The sequence below is a fragment of the Phoenix dactylifera genome, chromosome 2 (assembly GCF_009389715.1).
Source record: "Phoenix dactylifera cultivar Barhee BC4 chromosome 2, palm_55x_up_171113_PBpolish2nd_filt_p, whole genome shotgun sequence".
In the NCBI taxonomy this organism is placed as follows: Eukaryota; Viridiplantae; Streptophyta; class Magnoliopsida; order Arecales; family Arecaceae; genus Phoenix; species Phoenix dactylifera.
The window spans coordinates 12,987,879-13,011,722 of NC_052393.1; the positions used below are offsets into that span (position 1 = coordinate 12,987,879).

At 43.9% G+C, this 23,844-nt stretch overlaps 2 protein-coding genes and 1 long non-coding RNA gene across 3 annotated transcripts in view; 2 read left to right on the forward strand and 1 right to left on the reverse strand.

The window, feature by feature from the left end:
- The window catches only part of LOC103718498 (arginine decarboxylase-like), a 2,867-nt gene extending 487 nt beyond the window's left edge, over window positions 1–2,380 (forward strand). Inside the window, exon 1 of the mRNA XM_008807357.4 lies at window positions 1–2,380. This exon is cut by the window's left edge and continues 487 nt beyond it. Coding sequence (XP_008805579.2) covers window positions 16–2,094 — 2,079 coding nt within the window. The 5' untranslated portion in view covers window positions 1–15 and the 3' untranslated portion in view covers window positions 2,095–2,380.
- Window positions 2,381–5,731: 3,351 nt separating this feature from the next.
- On the forward strand, window positions 5,732–12,731 carry LOC113461674. Its single transcript, XR_005509878.1, has 3 exons — window positions 5,732–5,961; window positions 12,130–12,198; window positions 12,359–12,731. It is a non-coding gene; the product is annotated as an uncharacterized LOC113461674 (long non-coding RNA).
- Window positions 12,732–14,053: 1,322 nt separating this feature from the next.
- LOC103699099 (probable inactive leucine-rich repeat receptor kinase XIAO) lies at window positions 14,054–18,577 on the reverse strand. The gene has a single exon (XM_008781152.4). It carries the CDS (start codon window positions 18,361–18,363, stop codon window positions 14,833–14,835), a length of 3,531 nt encoding a protein of 1,176 aa, XP_008779374.3. The 5' UTR covers window positions 18,364–18,577; the 3' UTR covers window positions 14,054–14,832.
- Window positions 18,578–23,844: the final 5,267 nt, after the last annotated feature.

Sequence of the window (23,844 nt, forward strand, 5' to 3'; positions counted from 1 at the left end):
TTCGATCGGAAAGTGATGCCGGCCCACTTAGATGCTGCGCTTCCGCATTCTACCTACGGTTTCGCCCGGACTGGATCTCGTATCCCGCCGGAGTCACTTCCCGGCGGCGCTCCTTTGGCGGGGAGGGATCACCTCACCCCGTGGTCCACCGACCTCTCTGCGGAGCTCTACAAGATCGACGGCTGGGGAGCCCCCTACTTCTCCGTCAACGCCGCCGGCAACATCGCTGTCCGGCCCCACGGCGCCACCACACTCCCCCACCAGGAGATCGACCTGATGAAGGCCGTCCGGAAGGCCGTCGACCAGAAGCCCGCCGGCGGCCTCGGCCTCCGGCTCCCCCTCCTCGTCCGTTTCCCCGACGTCCTCCGCCACCGCCTCGAGTCCCTCCACGCCGCCTTCGACCTCGCTGTCCGATCCAACGGCTACGGCTCCCGCTACCAGGGGGTCTACCCGGTGAAGTGCAATCAAGACCGCTACGTCGTGGAGGACATCGTGGAGGCCGGTGCCCCTTTTCACTTCGGTCTCGAGGCTGGATCCAAGCCGGAGCTCCTTCTCGCCATGAGCTGCCTCCTTAGAGGAAGCCCCGAGGCCTTCCTCATCTGCAACGGCTACAAGGACGTGGAGTACGTCGAGCTCGCCCTTACGGCCAGGGCTTTGGGCCTCAACGCCATCGTTGTTTTGGAGCAGGAGGAGGAGCTCCTCACGGTGGTGGAGGCCGGCCGGAGGCTTGGCATCCGGCCGGTGATCGGCCTCCGGGCTAAGCTCCGGACCAAGCACGCCGGCCACTTCGGTTCCACCTCCGGCGAGAAGGGCAAGTTCGGGCTCACCGCCGCCCAGATACTCCCCGTGGTTCGGCGGCTCCAGCGACTCGAGATGCTCGACTGCCTGCAGCTCCTCCACTTCCACATCGGCTCACAGATCCCCACCACCGCCCTCCTCGCCGACGGCGTCAGAGAGGCCGCCCAGATCTACTGCGAGCTCGCTCGCCTGGGCGCGGCCATGCGCGTCATCGACGTCGGCGGCGGCCTCGGCATCGACTATGACGGGACCCGGTCGGCCGGCTCCGACGCGTCGGTCGGCTACGGCCTCGAGGAGTACGCGGCCGCGGTGGTCCGGACGGTCCGGGACGCATGCGACCGGCGCCGCATGCGGCACCCGATCATCTGCAGCGAGAGCGGGCGAGCCCTCGTGTCCCACCACTCGGTCCTCGTCTTCGAGGCCTTCTCCTCATCCTCCTGCTCTGCCGTGGCCGAGCCGGTTCCCATCGGGCCGGACGTCGCCCATCTTCTGGAGGGACTCGTGGACTACCGTAGCCTGGTGGCGGCCGCCGTGCGGGGGGAGTACGAGACGTGCCTCCTGTATGCGGAGCAGCTGAAGCGGCGGTGCGTGGAGCGGTTCAAGGAAGGGCTCCTCGGCCTGGAGCACCTGGCGGCGGTGGACGGCCTATGCGAGGTGCTCGCCAAGGAGAACGGTCATGCCGAGCCGGTCCGGGCGTACCACGTGAACCTCTCGGTGTTCACGTCGCTGCCGGATTTCTGGGCTATCGGGCAGCTGTTCCCGATCGCGCCGATCCACCGGCTGGACCAGCGGCCAGGGGTGAGCGCGGTTCTGCAGGACCTGACCTGCGACAGCGACGGGAAGGTGGACCGGTTTATCGGCGGTTGGTCCAGCCTCCCGGTCCACGAGCTTGACGGAGAGGATGGCGGGTACTTTCTGGGGATGTTTTTGGGAGGGGCCTACCAGGAGGCGCTGGGCGGGGCCCACAACCTGTTCGCGGGGCCCAGCGTGGTGCGGGTGGAGCAAAGCGAGGGACCGCACTGCTTCGCGGTGACGCGGGCGGTGCCGGGGGCGTCGTGCGCGGATGTGCTGAGGGCGATGCAGCACGAGCCGGAGGTGATGTTCGAGGGGCTCAAGGGGCGTGCGGGGGATTTTGGCGGAGGAGGGGCTGCGGCACGCCGGCTCGCCAGGGCGTTCAACTCCATGCCCTACCTGGTGCGCGGCGGCGGCGGAGGAGAGCGTGGCGGCCCCGCAGGTGGACGCGGGGATGACGACGATGCGGAGGAGTGGGACTTGATGCGGGGGTTGACCTTGTGAGGGAAGGTGCAAGAGGCCACGGCAAGGTGTCAGAATAACTTTACTTTTTCAACAGAAAAAAAAAAGAAGTAATTTTACTTTTTCAACAAGCAAGAAAAAAAAATAGAGAAGCCTTTATATACGTTTTAGGTTCTTTCTTTTGCCACGTTTGTTGGCCAGAGGGAAAGGGCGTCTCCCGTTTGTTTCTTTTGCCTATGCAAGTTGATAGTGGCATTATTCCGTGTTCTTTTTTTTTGGTAGCTAACGACTGCATGTTGGCAATGGAATTTCTCCGTGCTTGACTTCCCTTTTGGGTCTTTTTTTAACTTCGAACAGCTGACAAGACACCTAACAAGATGACGTTTAATGGAGCCATGTTTTGCCCCTCTCGCTTGTGCATATTGAGTTTGAGGTCTGGATCTTCTTCAGCGACAACTTGGCCACTTCCAAATCTTGTACATTATATTTACTATCACAAAGAAATAGTTAAATTTTAGTAATTAGTCCACAAAGAAACAAACAAATCTCAAAATGATGTTGCTCATTGTCCATTATTCTCTCTCCATCTCCTTTCATATCATCTCCACTGCTTTGGTTCTCATGTCTCTTTTATTTGTGCTTGTGTTTCTATGTTGCGCAAGCACAGGACTCTTGAATTTCTCTCTAGAAAAAAAATAATTCTTGGATTATTATATTCTAATGATGAACTAATAGGATTTGGACGTACACAACAAAAGCAGAACTCGTTTGCCCCCTCATCGCCGTTCCCCTGTCTTCCACCAATAACATGCAGTTCATTTTTGTCTTAATCTCCTGTATATTTGCCTACTTTGGAATCTCTCTCTAAAACTTCATTGGGATTAATCCTCCCCCCAAAACAAAAACATGGTTGCAAGAATTTTAATCTTCTTCGTATATTCTCCCTTTCAATTTTCATTGAAGTACTTGTTTCATGGCATTGACTTATTTTTGCTTCAACGACTATAATTTATTTGTTCTTGAGAAACATAGCAATGGGAATACATTTTCAAAAGGATATTTTTGGGTTGCCCTTAGATTAGAAACTGTATAATGCTAAGTGCTAACAGCTAGGTTTTCATAATATCATTCTACTTATAGTCCTTCAATGATCCTGCAATCTATTCAAGAACTTCAGTTTAATAATATTTATGCCATCCATACTCTTTAGGAGATTGAGATGAACCACGTTTGTAGGGACCAAAAGTTCTAAATATTTCCAATCTTTGATAGGCTGCAAAAAAAAAAAGAGGGGAGGGACTAAAAGTTGAAGCAATATGAGCAAAGAAGTAGGATTATACATGATGTACCAGAGCAGAAAGAAGATTTCAAGTGGTCATGATTTTTGAGTTTGGATCCTCTCTAGTCCTTGATCTAATTGGAGATGGCTTGTTTCAAAATCACCACTATTCATGATTAATAGATGGCTTGTGATAGAGCGGGCCAAACGAAATGCTTGTTGTGCAAGTTCACTAGGGCCGCTCAATCGTGGGTCGTCTCGTCGTCGATCACGAGCAATCATGATTGATCAATTGACCGTCTCTAGTCCAATTTCTAACCGGCAAGGATCTTAATCTGCGATTTTTCATATTACCATGATGCCACACATACAAGATGATTGGGATTTCGAATATAAGAATAAAATGATGCACAAGTCACAACAAAAAGATAGGTTACATGCCACCCCCACCACCACCATCTTGGCTCCTTTTCTTCTTTTACTTTCTATTTATTAGTAAAGTACATGTGCTATGCATGTGACAAACGATCTTGATTATTTTATAAACTACACATAAAATACTTGTGAAAATCTTTTCATTTATAAATCTTTATTAATTTTCTATTTTTGAAAAGAAAATAACATCTCTTTTGTATAGATTTAGAGATTTTAAATCTCCCACTTCAAATATGTTTAAATATATAAATAATTATAACCTTTTGCTTATGAGATTTTGTGGAGGTAAAACGGCACATTTGGGAGATACAACATCAAAGGAGGCTCTCTTTTTTTGATGGAAGAGAGAGGTTCTCATGGTAATTAGAATATTTAGAATTATTCATTACTTCTAAATTGGAAAAGGGGGTTCGCTAGAAGAGATAACAAAGAGATAAATAAATAGATACTGTTGTGGGAATAAAAGGTTTCGGACTTAGTCCCACATCGACTGAATAGCGAAAGTATCTGTACCTTAAATGGAGGGCTCGATTACCCTTTCTTTAGGAGGCGCCTTTTAAAGGACAAAACCGTGAGGGGTGGCGCCCTCCAGCGAGCCCACTGGGCCCGGAGCCACCGATCCCCAAAGCGGACAATACCTTCTGTGGGGACGCAGTCTTCTTTTCCTTTTTCAGTTCAGTGGAGGCTAAGGTCTGAGTTCGGAGGAACTTCGACCTCAACAATGGCACGCCAGGTAGGGGCCCTTGACCTCGGCATAGACCTTCTCGCTGGGGGCTGATGTTGTGGGAATAGGCGCCCTCCAGCGAGCCCACTGGGCCCGGAGCCACCGATTTCCAAAGCGGACAATACCTTCTGTGGGGACGCAGTCTTCTTTTTCTTTTCCAGTTCGGTGGGGGCTAAGGTCGGAGGTCGGAGGTCGGAGGAACTTCGACCTCAACAGATACTAATCTCTCTAACGGAAGTACTTAGAGTATTTGATATAAATTAATTAAGTATTTTAAAATAAAAAAGTTGATGTAGCAATGGTTATCATATGGAAGAGAGAGGAGGCATACATTTAGGTCAACATTTATCATGTATTCTTAGACTTCTATTTGGATTAATTATTAGATTAATTAAATAAATTTAGGACGATATTTTATTTGTTTATATGAGGACGGCTAAAGATTCCAAGAAAACTAGAGACTCCAGCTATCTATCTGCTTTTAAGAGTGCCATAGGGAGATTGCAATACAAGTAAAGATGGTTCAATGAAATAAGAATATGGTCAATCAAACTACTACTTACAAAGTTTTTGATCTTTTTTTTTTCTATCTTAGAGAGAGAGAGAGAGAGAGAGAGAGAGAGAGAGAGAGAGAGAGAGAGACAAAATATCTCACTTACTAAGAGCGGCTCTTCTAAAGGTACAAGTGCACTGGCTTGGATCATGATGGAATCTAATCCAATCCATTTTCTAAATCGAGTCAAAAAATTGAATTCAAACCCAATCTAATTCCTTTCAAATTGAATCAGATCAGTTATAATATTGATTTTACCAATTCATCGGTCTTTTTGGATCAAATAGTCAAAAATAATCTTAACACACACCAAATAAACATATACAAATCAATTATCTAATTAAATCCTATGATGCAATAAAATAATAGTATGAAACATGTAGCAATTGACAAAAATATATTTCTATAAAATTTGATTGATAATGGTACATAGTTATAATTAGTGAAGTGAGGCTTTCCAAGCCGAACGAAACGAAGACTTTCCATTTCAAACTTATAACCACTCCCTCCCAATACAAAGACTAACTATATTATGAGGGAGAAAAAAACTAATTTGTTATATTCAAGTAGGGTTTTGAAGTATATATTATGCTAGTTTAGAATCGGCTTTAGTCGGTTCGGGGTACCGATTAGAAATTTAGTAAATCCAAATCCAATATATATTTAAAATAGGCCATGTTTTCGGAAGGCCCAGATGCGCTCGCAGGCCACAAAAAATATCCCCCAGTCCTCCACCGATCACGTGCAAAGCACGTGCCAGATGGTAGTACCGTCGCGGTGGGTTGTGCGCGGCCACCGCCGGCCACATCTCCGCTACTAGAATCGCCTTCTTGCCTTCAGCCTCCGGTCCGCGTAAAAAGAACCCGGGATCAATCGAGTTTCTGGTTGGTACCACAGCTTGTTCTAATCCAAAACCCGGTGCGTTCTTCTTTGATTTTCCTTTCTGGTTTTGGTTTTAGAATTAAATTCAGCAATGAAGGAAAAAAAGCTTAAAATCGATTCTTTTAACATTATCGATGGAAAGCAGATAGCCGCTAATGATTATTTCTCTGAATATTGCAATGGAAAGTTGAGGATTTGTATTATTTTTTTTATTTTTTGTTTTTAATCCAAGAATTTGTTTCTTGGTCTACTTTGAAACCTAAATATTGAGATTGGCGCTCACATGGTTGATGGTTAATACTACACTTCTGAATTTCCTGGGTTTTGATGCTTCTATTTTGATAATTCCTTGTTGATTCTGTCCGTGCTTGAATCCAAATTCTTTTGGTCGATTGTGGAACTTGCAGTTTAATTCGAATAACAATGTCATGAGACATTACAAAGAACAGCGGAAGTTGCAATATATAGGCTCATCTGGAAAAGCACTGTGCCATGTTGATAGGAATGGGCAATATGATGATTGATGTGTGCTTTATTAACACTCTTGAAAAATCAAACTCGTGTTAGTTTTGTTGGAATCCTGATTTAGCTACAAAGTGAAGATTGGAAACATTAGTTTCTCCCATGTTTACGAGAAAATTTTGTTACACCTCGGCTTTGCAGCTATTTATTGCCATGAGATGATGCTTGTTATTGGTCTTCATGCACTTTTCTTGTCCTCATAATATTTTTTGTAAAGATGTTAGTTCAAAATATTGTGTGACTTCATCTCCTTGTCAACTCAGGGTCATAGAATTAAGCAGCAAGCTGATAGTTCATATGTTGGTGTCCTGATTAAATGGTGACAATGACATCTACAAGACAAAGAATCGAGTAATTTATGGATAATAGTTGGAATCATGATGTTTATTTGGCTACTAAAAACTGCCAGTAAGAAGATCAGGCAGAGGCTTGCATCTCTACCAAAAACAAATGCTGAGGCTCGCATGAATTTTAACGTTATGATATGTTATTTTTTCCGTGATCCTAGATCCGACATAGAAGCTTGAGCAATACAATTTGATTTGTGGTTCTGCTTTAGGTATGTTGGTAACCAGAAGAAAAATACTCAACTTTGTGTTGCATCCATTCTTTTGTTACATTAGACATGAGAAGCCTATAGGTGAATGAATCATAGGTAAAAACATTATTCAGAAGATAGAAGGTAACAAAATAGAGTAGAACAGAATTACATGTTTTCTGTTCTCTCGGTGTATGCAATTCAAATAAAGCAGAAGACTTTTTATCTTTCCAAATCAGAGATTTTTTTTAAAAAAAAATTCTAGAAGTGTGAAAAATATCACAACGCGCCTCTTATATATGCATGGAATTTTGTAAATTTGGGAGATAAGCATTAATAAGTTGTCAAGGTTTAGAATGTGGCTTGATGCATATATGAAAGATAACCATGTTTAACTATGTGAGCATTACTTTGAAAGGGTCATCGTTGGATTGAGGTTTGAAACCTAAAAAAAGGATACTAGCCCCTGTCCTCCACAAAAAACCCCCGCCCCAAAAAAAAAACTGTACATATTACATACATGATATATGTATAAATATGGTAGAGTGAGATACACCTCCCCTTCCTCCCCACCCCCAACACACATGCACATAGTCATGTAGATCTATCCATCCAAATTGACCAGGTAAATTCGAGTTGTTGATAAATCACATTATTTTTAAATGCACATTTGAACACCTGTATACTTTTGTTTGTTGTAATACCTAAAGTGAGAGGTCAACGGTCATTTATTTATTCTCATTTTATGTACTTTGCAAGTGCTTACACTTGGTCTGAGTTGGCTAGGCACTTTTATTTTCTGTAAGGATTGATATTTCAAGCATTAGGTGCTTTTTTTCTTTTTCTGTTTTCCAAGATCCACAATCTTGACAGTGGGCTCTTGCCTTGTCCTCTTTTCCCAAGAGAAGACAGGAAGAATTTGGTGCTAGAGGTGAGATGGATTTCAAGAAATCAAATAAGTTGGTGTTAGGAATTGGTGAAGATGGTGGCCATTGAAACCAATAATGGAAGGGAAACGAACCTTTCCTATCTCCACCTTGTTTCCTTGTTTTTCCTAAATCCATTTTGATGGTACAATTTGAATTTTTACATATTTGTTTCAAGAAAGATGCCAAGAGAGTTTGCATGAAGAAGAACATGTGGCAAGGGATGGTTCTTAGCCTTAGTAAGTGCACTGTTATTTGACTCAGTCTTCAAAAACTATTTTTATTTCATTACTTTAGTGACATCCTATGACAATGCTCGACAAAAATATACAATAACGAATCACAAAATTTTGGATAAAGATTTTTTTTTGAGACTAAATTTGCAAAAAGTAAGGCATATGAGTGTGTTGAGACATTATGTGCTGGTTAGCATCATATTTGATGTAAAAAAATTGGATATTAAGCCATAAGACTTTTCTTACTAGAGCTTGAGGTCATGGAAATATTTGAATGCAGTAAAATCTATAATGTTTTACAATTTTAAAAATATTCCTAGTATTAGAGATTGCTATTTTGGCTCAAATCCAAAGGTCTAGAAATTGTTTTCAATTTGGAGGTTGAGCTCATTTTGATGGAATTTGAAGTTTAGACTATTTGTAGCAAACTCATTGGGGTAGTTTCTTATTTACATGTAATATATTAAGTAAGTGGTACTCATGTAAACACTCGTGTAAACAAGATTTGCTTTCATTTGTTTGCCTGTTGAGTCATAGGCTATCCACAACTAACAAACAACCTCCATCTTTTTCTCTGGGGCAATGAAATGGTGAAACCATTATTTTATAACATTTTTGGTTCAAATATGTTATAATTGAGCCATGCCAAATCATATCAAACGAGCACCTTTTGATATTGAATGATAACCAGTGGTTTAATAATTTGTTTAGTACTTAGTATCGATCCTATCACGTATGGTTGCATGGGCTTTTCTTTTTTTTGGGTGGGTGGGGGATGAGGTGGTTCTAACACCACAATCTACCTATACTTGCACACCCCCCCCCCCCAATCCCAAAAAGCCAAAACCTTGGTCGGGAAAACAGTGCCCTTAGCTTGCGGAACCGAGGTACTAGGAAACAGAGCCCTTAGCTATTTAACTCTCGGTACTTGGATTGTGGATAAAATAAGACAAGTTCGTATAAGACAAACATAAGTGTGGGAGAAATATGGGCATAATTGGGTATACAAAAATATGCAAGTCCACACAAAATACATGACGTGCGCTTAAAAGTTAAACAAAATATGGACTTAATCATTAAATTACATTCTAACCAACAAGATCATGTATCTGCATGCATATTTGGATCCCTTTTAGCTATGTTGCTATATCCTAAAATTTGAGGCTTGGATGGATTTTACTTCGAAAGACACATCAGCAGCCAACAACCATACCAGAAGCCATGTAAGATAGCTGAGGATGTTGAAGTTATTTTGTCTTAGCATTAAATATGTACAATTCGATTGTGATCACTGTAGTCAATATTTCCTTTGTTTCTGTAGATCTCATAGATTTTAAGAGTTTAACAAGTTTGTTTTCTTTAACTATTTTTCTAAGTTGAGTTGATTATATGTTTGTAAAAAAAAAAGGCAGCCCACTGTACAAGGCTCCTGTCGTTGCAATATCTGGAGAGAGTCAGATGTACGCATTCTTACCTCTGTGTGCGGAGAGGTTGTTTTCATGTTTCGAACCCGTAACCTCCGAGTCACAATGGAGCATCCTTTTTATTGTGCCAAGGCTCACCCTCTATCGTATCATATAGCACAATCTTCATACCAATGATTCTAGTAGTCATTTGCCTTCCTTCAAAACTAATTTATATCAACTGAACAAAATTTCACTTTAATATTATGGCATTCCTTTTATGCCATTGTGGAAGATAAGCAATTGATGATATCTATGTATTCCTTCTCATTGATCATTGTTCATCCTTTTTACTAGATGTATTTTGGAACTCTATTGTTGAATTGTATTCAAATAGTTGTCTCATAAGTAATTTCAAAATTGTATTGCATATCATTTTTTTGAGAGAAAGGGAGAGAGACCCACCCGCATTATAATTTTCTAGGTCTCAATACTTAGAGATGCACCACCCAAGACTTGAACACATAACCTCTGGATACTATAGAGAGAGGTACGGCCACGGGGATAAACCCTAATTCATAACTGTATTGGGTATCATTAAGTTGGGTTATTTATTCTTCTTTTAAGATTTATAGCATTCAATAGTACCATGTCGATCAAAGATGATTTAGAATATCTATAGTACCACATTGATCTAAACAACCACGTTGGGAGAATGAAAGTTTCAGAGAGAGAATGTAATGTTCCAGATTTGTGATCCTGAAAGGTGGAATGTCGTGTATAGTGAGTGATAAGGAATATGCTGTTGACATGTGCATTAAAGTGAAAACAGCAAGGTGAACTATTATTATAATACTGAAAACATAAAACATAATTCGAGCTGATTTTTATCAATAAGCGTATACTAGAGTGTAGCTACGTGCAAGACTCAAGGATGTAGAGATGGAAAAGGGTTTGCGCCGCTTGTTTCATTCATTGGAGGACCTCAAGATATGAGACATTGTTATCTGGATCTAGTGGTGCAAGTCAATCAGTTTGGAAAACCACTTTCGTCATTACCATGATAAGCTATGATGAATGGGAAGAGATTGTTCATTGTTCAGTTTGGGATGATATACTTATAAAAGGGCTGATGTCACCACGCCATTTAAAGTAAAATGAACGATCCTGACCATAAAATTATGTGAGAAACTTATTTGGTTTTGTTATAGCAGATCCATGACACTGAATTTGAAAAATGAGGCTTGCCACATGCCTCTCTTGATCATTGTGGATAATGAATGTAAGAAATAGCAATGACTTTCAACAAAATTGTCTGTATGGAAACATTGGACCAGTTTGATGATCCTATATTATATGTTACGATTAATCATACAATCAACAGCCCTCGGAAACATTGTTGTTAAAATCTCACAATTCACAATCCAGATCCCATCCTTGGATCAAGATCAATGTAGGATCACAAGATTTAGATCCATATGATGGAAGATACATTCATTTGGATCATAGGATCCAACTTGATTATGCTAAATGCAAATTAAATCATGGGTGCACCCATTTTCTATAATTTATGCGACTATATGGCTTTTAGATTAGTTATCAACAATAAATCTCGAGTAGGAGAATTAGCAAGTATGTTATTGAAGTTCTTAAGAGTTAAAAATAAAATGCAAATTTATCAAATTTATGGCGAATATGTTAAGGTCTTAACCTTTTTTTTCTCTAAAAAAATATACCTAAAACAATAACTAAATTGACAGATGGTATATAAATTATTGAATAACCAAACAAGTATCTCTTTCTATAGACTTGCTACATATGGGCCTATATTGGTGAAATCTAGAATTTTTATATGTATGGCTTTCTATTCACCATTTACCTACTTTATAGCTGACTCATATTTTGATTTTCATAATTCTTTTACATTTAGAAAGTTTGCAAAAATAAGAAAAATCTAGTCCCCTCTATGAGTTACGAATCCCAATCTTAACAACAGTCCTTGGGGACACCAAAGGCCATCACAATCATGTCTTGTTAATAGATACTGATATAGCCCATGTTTACCTTTTAGTTTCCTCGTCAGGTTTGGATTCTGATCTTTCATGAATGCAACTCCAATCCAAGACAATTATATCTCCAGTCAATCCACATGATTGTCAAGTATTATGCAAGTGTTCCTCAATTACTTGATATTTTACCTGTTCCGTAGAGTGATTTATTTGTTAATTTTTAGACACAGATCCTTAACTGTAAATTCAAGATGCAAGGAGTTGCCATTTCATACATAGATATGTTTCTAGTTAAAAATCTTGATATCAGACTCTTTTCTCAATGAGATATAACCTGATTTTGTTGTGTAATAAATTGTTACTGCCAATATACAAGTACTATAAAAGCCAAGAGCTTGGGATGTACTTTGCAGAGGGTAACTAGAACCTCCAGTCTTTCAGACGGGAAAAATTAGATGTATGACACCTTCAATAATTGTGTACTTTGTATGTCATGTGAATTCCATTCCAACAGTCATGGAATTTATCATGATCATCATCTGACATCACCCTTCTTCCTTGTTTTTCTAGAATGTAATTGCTGTACGTCTGCCTGGTTGTATGAAGGGTTAAAAATGGTATTACCACTGCAACAATCAGGTCTCTCTCTCTCTCTCTCTCTGACACGCACACATACATCTTTTGCCTACACTATAGAAGATAGCAGGTTCCACTGCTCTCATGAATCTAAGAGTTTGTAAGTAGGTGGGTTCTTGTTCTTTGCAAATAATCTTCAAGTTGTGTATTTCGATGTCTGCAGATGGTTCATCAGATCGGCTCTTTCTTCTTTTCCAGCTTGCAAGCCAACCCAACTTCCCCTTAGGTGCTGCTTCCGTTAGTTGGTGAGGATGCTGTATCACCTTAAAGAGAAGTAATGTCAATTATGTGCAAGTCCTATTTCTCCGCAGGGCTATTATTTCGGTGTCCTACTATTCATTTCCGAGCATGGCAGTAGCACTTGGCTTAGCCCCTGCAAAGCTGATCAGCATCATTCTGTATAAAATTCTAGGCCCATTTATTCTAGCTTGTTGATCTTAATCTTTCAGTGTGCATAGACTGTAGCATTTTGGGTATGTATGTTTTTGCCGGGATCCATATATATGAGCAGAGCGTTGGAGTTTCTTACCCTGTGAGATGTCTTTTGTTTGTTTCTGTCACATGGGGATGAGTTAAAAAGCCGCAGTGGTCTGAAGCCATGCAATGATCTGGTCTCTCTGCAGCGTTGTTTTATCCCACGGGTGACCTTTACCGATGCTCCTCTTATTTTTCACCCCTTCTGTTTCTTACTTTTGGTTGCTCTGTACTCGTACGGTCAGCAAGCTAATTGATATCAGTATCGCAGTTATCCAACTTGGAGTCGTGGTCTCCTTGTTGGGAAATGTTGTTTGAGCGACCGGTGAAAGACATTTGGATCATGGCACTTTGTGTCGAGTATTATCTACCTCCTCTGTGTTGGAGATATTTGTTCTGTGAGTCCTGTTGATATGAATCTGGTTTCAGAAGTGCTTTGATGAAATGGACATCTCGCGCCAAAATGCTTGCACAGGTTGTGTTATTCTCCAGTTGCTTCTTAATCCGACAGTTTATGCAATGTTGTTAATTTGAAAGCCATCTTCTGATTTTTCTTTTGTCTCCATCTCGTCCCTAAATGGTTAAGAAGTTCATATATGAGATGGATAGGGTTTCATTCTACCACTAAACAGTTGAAGGAGATGCCATTGATGATGCATCTCTGCTGCTGAAGCTACATGAGTTGTGAAACAACTGACAATGATTTTGTGAGAGATCTTAGCGCCGTGCATTCGGTTCCTCAACTGTGCTGTGCATTCGGTTTCATAGTAACAAAATTCAACTCAAAACATTGTGGTAGCTCGGCCGCTTGGCCCATCTAGCTAGCAGACCGCCTCGTTGAAAAGGGTCTACTTTTGTCTTGAGCGCGGTCGATGTCAACCTATTAACTTGACTCGTAAAGCACATTTATAAGATGTATTATAATACAGAGTAACTTTGTCATATGGAGGATGTGTAGTTTCTTCTTCTTTTCTTTAAGATATATATATATATATATATATATATATATATATATATATATATATGTTTGAATACCTAACGGTAACATTGTGCTAGGGTAAGATCAGATAAGCGTACCAGGACAGGTCACACTGGTCGAGAGAGATTGGAACCGGACCGGGGGCTTCAGGACTTGATTCTTCTTGCTATCCTAAAAAGAAGGCGGAGAAGAGAAGGGATGATTAAAGCAACGGTCACCTGTATCGGGTTTGTCGCTTCGAGCTGTCCAGCTAATCCATCAAATTCCCAAACAATAGTCTATGAGAAAAAAATAATAAAAATAAAAAGAGACGCTACTCGGTAGGCCCTGTTTCGGAATCTGGGGAACCAAATCTGGATGCCTGAAAAGATAAAAACAAAACCAAGAGGCAAGGCCAGAGAAAGATTGGAAGAGAAAGAACAAATGATACAATTCCAATCAATAAAGGTTTCAGCACCTCCCACCCCCACTAGCAGTATTACCTCCCGTCCCCATCGGCATACGACACAAATTTTTATACAATTAATTGAAAAAGACAAATCTACGGTGGGCCCCCATCTCACCCCCTGGTACTCGTCGATTCCAGAAAAGCAAGCCGGTGAGATGGAATCCTACGATCCCAACCCTCAACCACCATTGGTACGGTACTCGAAGCCGGCCTGACCACTAGGACAGAAGCTCCCTCCACCATCACCACCACCACTCGCTAGGAGTGCGCGCATAAAAAAATTTAAACACAGGAACGCAGCGCCTGGGCCGGGGGCTGCCCCAACGGCTACTTCACGAGGCCCTCGCCCTACGTGGCCCTCTTCCTTCCGGCGGGAGAAAGGTTCCGAGCGAGCAAGAGGCAGCCGATGCGGGGGGCCCCCACAGAAGAGTCACTTTGACCATGCCGTACGTGCTTTCCTGCCCCACCTTCCTCTGCGGCGCCGTTCGGCATCCAATCCGTTGGGGGCTATAAAAAAAACATATTAAAAGAACAAACAAAGAGGCAACAACAACGGAAAAACCGGAAAACGGGAAAAATCCTACAACGAAACGGAAATAATTCCTTTTTTTTTTCAGAGAAAATGCGAGAGAAGGGAAGCCCCCCTCCCCCCCCCCCCCCCAAAAAAACAAAACAAAACAAAACAAAACAAAAAACAATGGCCGGAGAAGAGGACGCGAAGAGCCGTAGACCGGTGTCAGGCGGGGGAAGGCTGGGAGGTGGGATCGGCGGAGGAGGGGACGTCCGGGCCCACCCGGCAGCCCTCGAGCATGAAGACGATGTCGGCCATGGAGGGCCGGTCGAGGGGATCGGGGGCGGTGCAGAGGAGCCCCACCTTCACCCCGAGGAGGAACTCCTCCCACTCCGTCGACTCCGGGTCCAGCTCCAGCAGCCCGGGCTCCAGCAGCTCCGAGATCTGGCCCCGCTGCAGCTGCCGCTTCACCCACTTCACGATGTCCTCCTCCTCCCCCGCGAACATCCCCGGCCGCCGCCCCGTCAGCAGCTCCAGCAGCACGATCCCGAAGCTGTACACGTCCCCCTCCCTCGTCGCCTGCCCCGCCGCCGCCGCGTCCGGCGCCACGTACCCCAGCGACCCCACCGGCGTCGACGACGTCGACGCCACAGCCGCCGCCTCCGCCGCCCCGGCCGTCACCACCATCCGCTCCAGCCCGAAGTCCGACAGATGCGCCTCGAAGTCGGCGTCGAACAGTATGTTCTGCGGCTTGACGTCCCCGTGGATGACGCCGGAGGCGTGGAGGAATGCGAGGCCGCGGGCCACGCCGAGGGCGATGAGGTGGCGCATGGGCCAGGTGAGGACGTGGCCGTCCTGGTGGGACGCCTCCTGGAGGAGCGTCGCGAGGTTGCCGTTGGGCATGTAGTCGTAGACCAGCAGTCGAACATCTGGCGGCGGGCCGGCGTAGTAACCCCTTAGCACTGTGAGGTTCCGGTGCTTCACCTTCCCCAGCGACTCTGCCTCCTTCCGGAACGCCGCCTCCTCGATCACGATCGCCCCGTCGGCCGAAGTCGAAGGCAGGCGAAGGATGGATAGCACGGTGCCGTCGTTGTAGCAGGCCTTGAACACCAGCCCGTGGCGGCCGCGGCTGAGCACGTTCTCCTCGTCGAATTGCCGCGTCGCTTCGACCGTGTCCGCGTAGGTGGTCCGGTTGTCGAACATGACCAGCTTCGGCCCGCCACCGCCATTCTCTCCACTCCCACTCGACCCGCTGCCCCTCCCTGGGCTCCGCTTCTTGACGCCGGCTCTGCTGGCGAGGAAGCGGCTCCGCCACCTCAACAGGGTGATCACGAAGCAGCAGCAGAAGAGGACCAGAATAAGGACGGCGCCTGCCACCAGGCCGATCAACAGGACCAAGTTGCGCCGCTTCCTCCTCCGCGAACCTTTGCATTCCGCTTCCAGCGGCGGCCCGCACAGGTCCGGGTTTCCGGCGAACGCCGACGGGTCCCCGAAGCGAGAGCTCAGCATCCCAGGAATCTCGCCGCTGAGGTTGTTCTCCGAGACATTGAGCCGTACCAGCCCGGAGATGCGAGCCAAGGACGAAGGGACGGGGCCGGAGAGATCGTTGGCAGATAGGTCGAGCGTCTGGAGTTTGGAAAGATTGGAGATGGAGTCGAGGATGTCACCTGAGAGATGGTTGCCATCCAGCCGGAGCGTGACCAGCGACGAGCAGTTGGAAACTTCCGGCGGGATCTCGCCGGAGAGATTGTTCTGGCCGAAGTCGAGCTCCACGATATTGGAGAGGCGGGAAAGGTCCGCCGGAATGGGGCCGGACAATTCGTTGGACCGGAGCTGGAGAATGGTGAGATTGGAACAGTTGGCGAGCTCTGCGGGGATCTCGCCGGAGATGTGATTGCCGGAGAGAGACAGGACTTGAAGGGACTGGAGGTAGCCGTAGGTCGCCGGGATCGGGCCGGAGAAGGAGTTGGCCGTGAGGTTGAGATGCTGCAAGCTCCACAGGCTGCTGAAACCCTCGGGGACTTGGCCGGAAAACGAGTTCTCGGCAAGAGAGATCACCTGAAGGTCCGGCAGCCCGAAGAGCTCTGCCGGAAGATCGCCAGAGAGGTTCTTCTGCCCGCTGAGATCCAATGCCTTTAGGTTCAGGAGGCTCCCGATCGCCGCCGGAATGCTGCCGGAGAAGCCGTTTTTGCTCAGGTTCAGGCTCTTCAACCCTGCAAGATTCTCGATGCCGGACGGGATGTCGCCGGAGATTCCGTTCCCGGAGAGGTCCAAGAAGGTCAGGTTGCTCAGCCGCGTCAGCTCCTCCGGCACGCCGCCAGTAAGCCGGTTCTTGCCGAGGGAGAGGGTCTCCAGCCAGGAAAGATTGCCAAGACTCGCCGGAATCCTCCCGGAGAAGAGATTCCCGCCGAGATAGAGGTTCCTTAGCATGGCGAGCCCTCCAAGAACCGCGGGGATCTCGCCGGAGAAGCGGTTCTCCTCAAGATCAAGAAACTGGAGGGCGCCGCATCGCGCGATCTCTAGCGGGATGGGGCCGGCCATGGAGTTGCCCCCGACCCGGAGCTCCTGCAGCGCTGACAGCCGCCCGATCGCAGGCGGGAGGGCGCCGGAGAAGGCGTTGCCGGAAAGATCCAGTACGGCGAGGCCGGAGAGATCGGCGAGCCACGCCGGGAAGGGGCCGGCCAGCCGGTTGGCCTTGAGGTCGACGACCTGGAGGGCGGAGGAGGCGTTGGCCGGCGGCGGCGGGGAGAGGGCGGTGAAGGCGTTGTCGGCTAGCTGGGCGATGCGGAGGGAGGAGTTGGAGAAGAGGGAGGAGGGGAGGGGGCCGGAAAGGCGGTTGTGGGAGAGAGAGAGGACCTGGAGGGAGCGCATGACGGGGAGGGCGGCGGGGAGGATGCCTTGAAGGTCGTTGCCCTGGAGGCCGAGGTGGAGGAGGGAGGAGCAGTTGGCGAGGACGGCGGGGATGGGGCCCTCGAGGCGGTTCCAGTCGAGCCAGAGGTAGAGGAGGGAGCGGAGGCGGACGAGGGAAGGAGGCAGGGTGCCGCGGAGGCGGTTGAAGGAGAGGTTGAGGAGCTGGAGGCGGGGTGCGGCGGCGGAGAGGTTGCCCGGGATGGGGCCGGCGAGGGCGTTGGAGGAGAGGTCGAGGAAGCGGAGGGGGGCGGGTAGGGCGGTGGGGACGCCGCCGGTGAGAAGGTTGCCGGCGGCGTCGAAGACCTGGAGGTCAGAGAGGTTGGCGAGGATGGAGGGGGGAAGGGGCCCGGTGAGGGAGTTGAACTGGAGGAAGAGGGAGCGGAGGCGAGAGAGGCGGGAGAGGGAGGCGGGAATGGGGCCGGAGAAGGAGTTCTGGCGGAGGCTGAGCTTTTGGAGGAAGGGAAGGCCAGCAGCGAGGCGGTCGGAGATGGGCCCGGAGAGGCGGAGGCGTGGGAGGCGGAGCTCGACGACGCGTGGGGGGGCAGAGGTGGGTGAGCAGAGGACGCCGCGCCAGGAGCAGGGGGCGGAGGGGGAGGAAGGGTCCCATCCGTCGAGTGCGCCGAGGGGGTCGTGGAGGGCGACGCGGAAGGCGGTGAGGGCGTCGATCTCCGCTTGGGTCTCCGGCGTCCGGTTCCCTGGCAGCGCCGCCGGTGGCGGCGGCGTGGCGGAGATGAGGAGGGGGAAGAGGAGGAGGAAGAAGAGGGGAGAGGATGCCATAGTGGAGCGCAGACAGAGAGAGTGAGCTTTCTTGAAGGTGGGCTCGAAGGGACTTACGGTTTTATCCATGCATATTCGTTCATCAAGAAACGGAGAGAAAGTGGTGGTGGGTTCGTTCTTTTCTCAGATGGGATTTTTTGGCCCAGAGAGGGGAGGTGGCCAGTGTTTTCAGTGCGATGAAAGAGAAGAGAGAGAGAGAGGGAGGGATCTTGGACTGGTTTCCCTCCTCTCTCTCCGTCCGAGGCTCTTTTTTTGAAATAAAAAAAAAAACTGTGGCATTAAATAATAAGTTAAAGCTTAAAGCGAGATAAAAAGGTAACTTCCTCGATGGAGGCTGGCCAAGGCTAATGTATGCTGTAACTGGTCCGGTTTACTTACTTCCCTTTTTTCTTCTGGGGTCAAGAGAGTTACACAACGGGTCGGGTAGGAGTTCAAAATTTCGGTTCTGTCGTTTTCTATGCTTTGTAAGTCAACCGAGACAGGGCCCCTTTAAATTAGACCTGGTTGGTGATGTATTTTACTTTTTAGCTAGACAAAAAAAAGGATTCCATCACATTAAAAAAAAAGCATTACGATAGATCAAAATTATTTAGTAAAATTTCTTTTCAATCAGGTATGTTTATGATTTTTATCAACAAATCAAGCTAAAATCCATAAATTAATTTTTGATTTAGTTCAACTCATGTTGCAATAGTAAGCGAAATTGATCTACCTAGTGTTGCCCAAACTTAATTACTTGAGTTTGGCTTTATTCTTCGCTCGGTTCTTCAATCCTATGCAACGGTAAAGGATTAGAGGACAACACAAAAATTATATAAATGCTGGCAAGGATCAAATCATTGCTAGACAATGTCATCTATTAATTGTCACATAAATAATAAGAGATGGAAGATAATGCGTAACAATTCAATTTATATTATTTGGCATCTCGGGTTTTTTATTTAATCTAGACATCTAGTTAAATCACTCACCATCTTGTTAAATTTAACTAATCAGTCAATAGCGAGTAACTAGCTAGGATAGTGGTGAACTTCATTGAGCGAGTCTAAATAAAAAAATAGACTAAAAAGATAAAAATAATTACTCAGCAAAAATACTTATGGTCGACCATATGAAAAATGCCGGATACTACATAGAGCTAGCATATGTGCAACTTTATTTACTATTTTGCGGTTGGTAGCTTTTCATGCTCCATAAATATAAATTTAGCAATTGTTCATATTTTAGAATACACAAGAAATAAGTTTGCCATCAATGAGGTTACGTATACGAGCACCAAATAAATTAATCCAACCGTTACCTCATACCTCGCTGCCAGTTAAGAATAACCATTACCAATTTAAGAAAAGAGGCTGTCTCAAATAAGATAAATTTTAGAACACTCAAGTTAAAAATGAAAAGAAAGAAATGTCTCATGAACGTTATTATAGGAAGGAGTGGGGAGAACGGCGGTGTACATCCGTTTTCTCATGAATGTGCAAAACCTCCTAGGCTCTTAATTAAATAATAATAATTTTATTTCTTAAAAAATAATAAAATTTAATCAAATAAATAATGATGTCATAAACTTCTGCAGGAGAAAGAGTATTTTTAGATTGCCTTTCCCCTACTTTGATGTGATGCTAACGAAGTATTGACATGGAGAAATCGTCCAACCCCACATCACCATCTGCAACATTTTGCACAATAAAACCTCATCAGTCTTCTTTGGATTGCGAGTACCAAAACGTAGGCCCACATTTCTGTTGCTTTTTTTTTTTTGGTCAATAATATTTTTTTTTCTTTTTTCAGGCTTCTAATTTAAAATAACACTCTCAAGAGGCTTGCATAAGGGCATTCAAAGGATAGTAAGCTTGAAAGCCGTTAAAAGTGCAAATCTACATGGAACAAGGTCCAAAGGTAAGGCAAAGGACTAAAGCAGAGAATATGGTGTTTCTCATAGGTATGATCCTCTGGTGCAGTATACTTTGAACTTAGAACCAGCCATCAAACGATTGATTGCAACCTCAGTCATAAGTTCAGCATTAGGAAACAATTCGGCTGCATCAAACGATCCACAACTTAGAAAACTTAAAAATTAATCATAAGAGTTTGGATAACAAAAATTGGAAGCAAAAATATCGAAGTTTTCTAAAAAAAAGCTGAACATTCTAAATATTTATAATTATTTTATTAAAAGTAAATTTAGGAGAGGTTAAAAATTACAAATCATTGATTTGTCCTATATATAAATATTTATAATAAATATTTTTAAATTCATATATAGCTTGAGAATAATCGATCTGGATTAAATTTAAATTTTTTTAGAGAATAATCTGAGAATCACTTGATCAACAGAAAAACTAAAAATAGTTTATAATTTATTAATAATTGATAAAAAGATCATAACTATGATTCCCCGGTTATAAAGGTGGGGGTCGGCAATGCGTAAGCGCCTAAAAGGAGGATGGTCGAAAAGTAGAGCCACAAGGAGGCCAGCAGGCAAGAATCCGACCCGAATTCAACTTGGCCGTCACATGCATTCCTTGGGATCCATTCCTGAACCTATTCTTTCCGTCAAGTCAGATTTGTATATGATCGAGAAGAAAATGTTTTGCTGATATGACTCATATGAAAACAAGGTCTACAGAGTTATTGATTTGATGTGTTTCTTTTATCAATTTGACGTCGATCAGAATTCATAACCTAATATTATGATATAAATTTTTGCAAATCTAATTAATTTAAGGAGATAGCTAGTATGTGATATCTGTTGTGTAATTTGATTATGATTAATTATTTGACCATAGCATGTAAGGCTAGATTGAACTCGAGCTCCTACTCAACTAAGCAACTGGGTGCAGTTTTTTGAATGGTTTGAAGTCTCGTAGCCATCTAATAATTAACTAACGGGGGCTCAAACTATATTTGAAGGTTTGGCATTAATAAAAGACAATCTAGTTCCCCAAAACAGTTGGCACAGAAAATATTTTTAATATTTTCTCTCAAGATTGCGTTTATAGAGTGATGGATCATGTGCCCTGGAGCAAAATAATAATTTAATGTAAGGCATAGTTTGAAGTGATTGTTTGTCACCTTTTTTTTTTTGTTTTTGTTTTTCGTGATGTTCAATCATCTCAAGCGACTTGATCACATTAGAAGGAAACAATTGTTCCAAGAAAGCAGAAAAAAAACCGAAGGGGGAAATGAAACTCGGCAGAGTGCAAATTCTTTGTCAAGAAGAGATGTTACCCTCCTATATGTGCATGCCTTGGGTCCATATGCTGGTCCACATGGACCAATAGCAATGCGTTGATTAATTATATGCATATCTTCGAGATATTTGAATGATGGTGAGAGAGGGTGTTACATTTCAAGCAACGCATGTATATCGTGAAGCTAATAGGGCGGGCGACTGGGTGGCGGCATATGTAGCAAGCCATTCAGGAGGCACTTTATGAACTAGGGAGGGTGAGATACGCAGAGCACTTCGGAACCTTTTGTTTTCTAATTTCATTGAATGTATTCGTACCCGTAATATATGAAATGCCCGTTTCAGCCTAAAAAAAAAAAAATCCTTGGCCAAAAATGTGAAACAATGTTTTTTTTTAAAAAAAAACACTTCAATGTTGCATATTTTTTCGAGCCATTCTTCTCTCTAGCATTATAATTATATCAACATTTCATATTTTGTTTGAAAAATTATATAGTCTACGTACATATTTTTAAAAACTCATTTAGTTCACGAAAAAAAAAATTTACTAAAATATTTTCGTTTCTCTTTCTCAAAAATTCTAATGAAATAAGAGATTTTTTAATTTTCTGATGGACTATATTTTTCTCCTTTTTTTTTTTTTTTTTGCGACCCAGACAAGCTTTTAATTTTGTCCCAAAAACAAAATAAAGAACCTTCGGAAAAGTCCTACAACTTACTGGGTCATATGAATAACAAAAATATAATTGGTTAAGTTAAAAAAAATCCCAATCTTGCATGCCACATCTGCATCAAACATGCTGTAACTCTGGTAATGCATGAAACTGATAGAACTTGGCGACCGCTGCTGATAACTTTGGGCTGCGCTCTCTCTCTCTCTCTCTCTCTCAGAAATGATTCTCTTGGTGTCAATAAAAGATAATTAGAATGCATCTGAGAAGCTGTGTGGTGACGCAGCCGATTCCACATTTCGGACGCAAAGCCAACTGAAAGAGTGGCACCCCGTGCATAACGGCAAAAGAATAACGAGATTAAAGAGAGCACCATTCTCTAAACCAGGAAGCAGATAAGGTGGGCGTGGGCTCCAAGGCTTCAGTAATTAGACCTGCAAGGATTCGGCAATTGAATGGCATTAGCTGAAATAACGGTCATTATTTGTCTAATCCAATCTTTGTTTATATATATATATTATACAAGAAAAAGTTGATGCTGTACGACTGGTGTTTAGCAATTGCTTTTACTGGAAGGGGAATAATGATTAGCAGCAATGACATTATCTGACTAAAATACTGTTCATGAATTATAATCTGAATTGAAACAACGTACGGAGTCGTAACTGTAATACATCTCCAGTTTGAAAAGCTTTTAACTTCTGGCTATGTTTGGCTAGACCCTTCGTTTATGTTCCTTTTTTTCTTTGACAGAATCATACTCTATTTTCTCCTATTTTTTTCTTGCATCCTCTCCACTTGTAAACATTCTGTTGTTTAAACAGAAAATATATTGGCCATAGAAATATATACCTTTTTTTTTTTTTCACATTCTCTCTTCGAAATATATTAGCCAATGGCAGGTGCCAATAGGCTCGATAGGTAAAAGCAACGGAGAGACCTAGGTTTAAATTATATAGGCAATAATGATGATTGAATTTTTTTTTTCTATTTTTTCAAAAAAAGTAAAAAATAAAAAATTATGTAATCAATTAAGACTTGAGAGATCACAATCTTGCAAACTTATCTATTATATAATATAATATTCATTACACAGGGAAGATCAACTAACTACTGGTACAATAATTTTATATATATATATATATATATATATATATATATATATATATATATATATATATATATATAACTATATATATATATATATATATATATATAACAAATAATTAGAGGCACCCAACACTGGTACAATGTTATAACAGCCGTTATTTCGGAGGAGGATGGGACCTGCCGCGGTCCCACAACTGGTAGTCGATGGAGGCTGGGAAATTCCGATCCCTTTACCTCATCTCATCGTGTTATATTCTGCTCTCCACTTGAAAACGAGGCGCAGGAGGAAGCCTCATTTCTCGTAGTCCGGAAGGCATGAGCTGCTACAAAAGAGTTATGGTTTGTGAACAATAAATGAGAAGGATGGGGGGAGATCCGCCTGATTTCATTACAGGAGATAAGAGTTCACGCAGTCTGCATTTGGCGGGAGATAGGCTTCTTTATTGTATTCTTGCACAGTGAAGGAAGGGTGGAGGACTGCTGTTTCCATTAAAATCCAGGCAAGTGAAACCCCACCATTATATTTTTGAACTTCTCATCTAATAAGCCACTTCCCTTGGGTTCTAAAGGTCGCAA

Excerpts from the sequence above, each read along its gene's own strand:
- LOC103699099 (XM_008781152.4), bottom strand. The coding sequence starts at position 18,363 with ATGGATAAAACCGTAAGTCCCTTCGAGCCCACCTTCAAGAAAGCTCAC.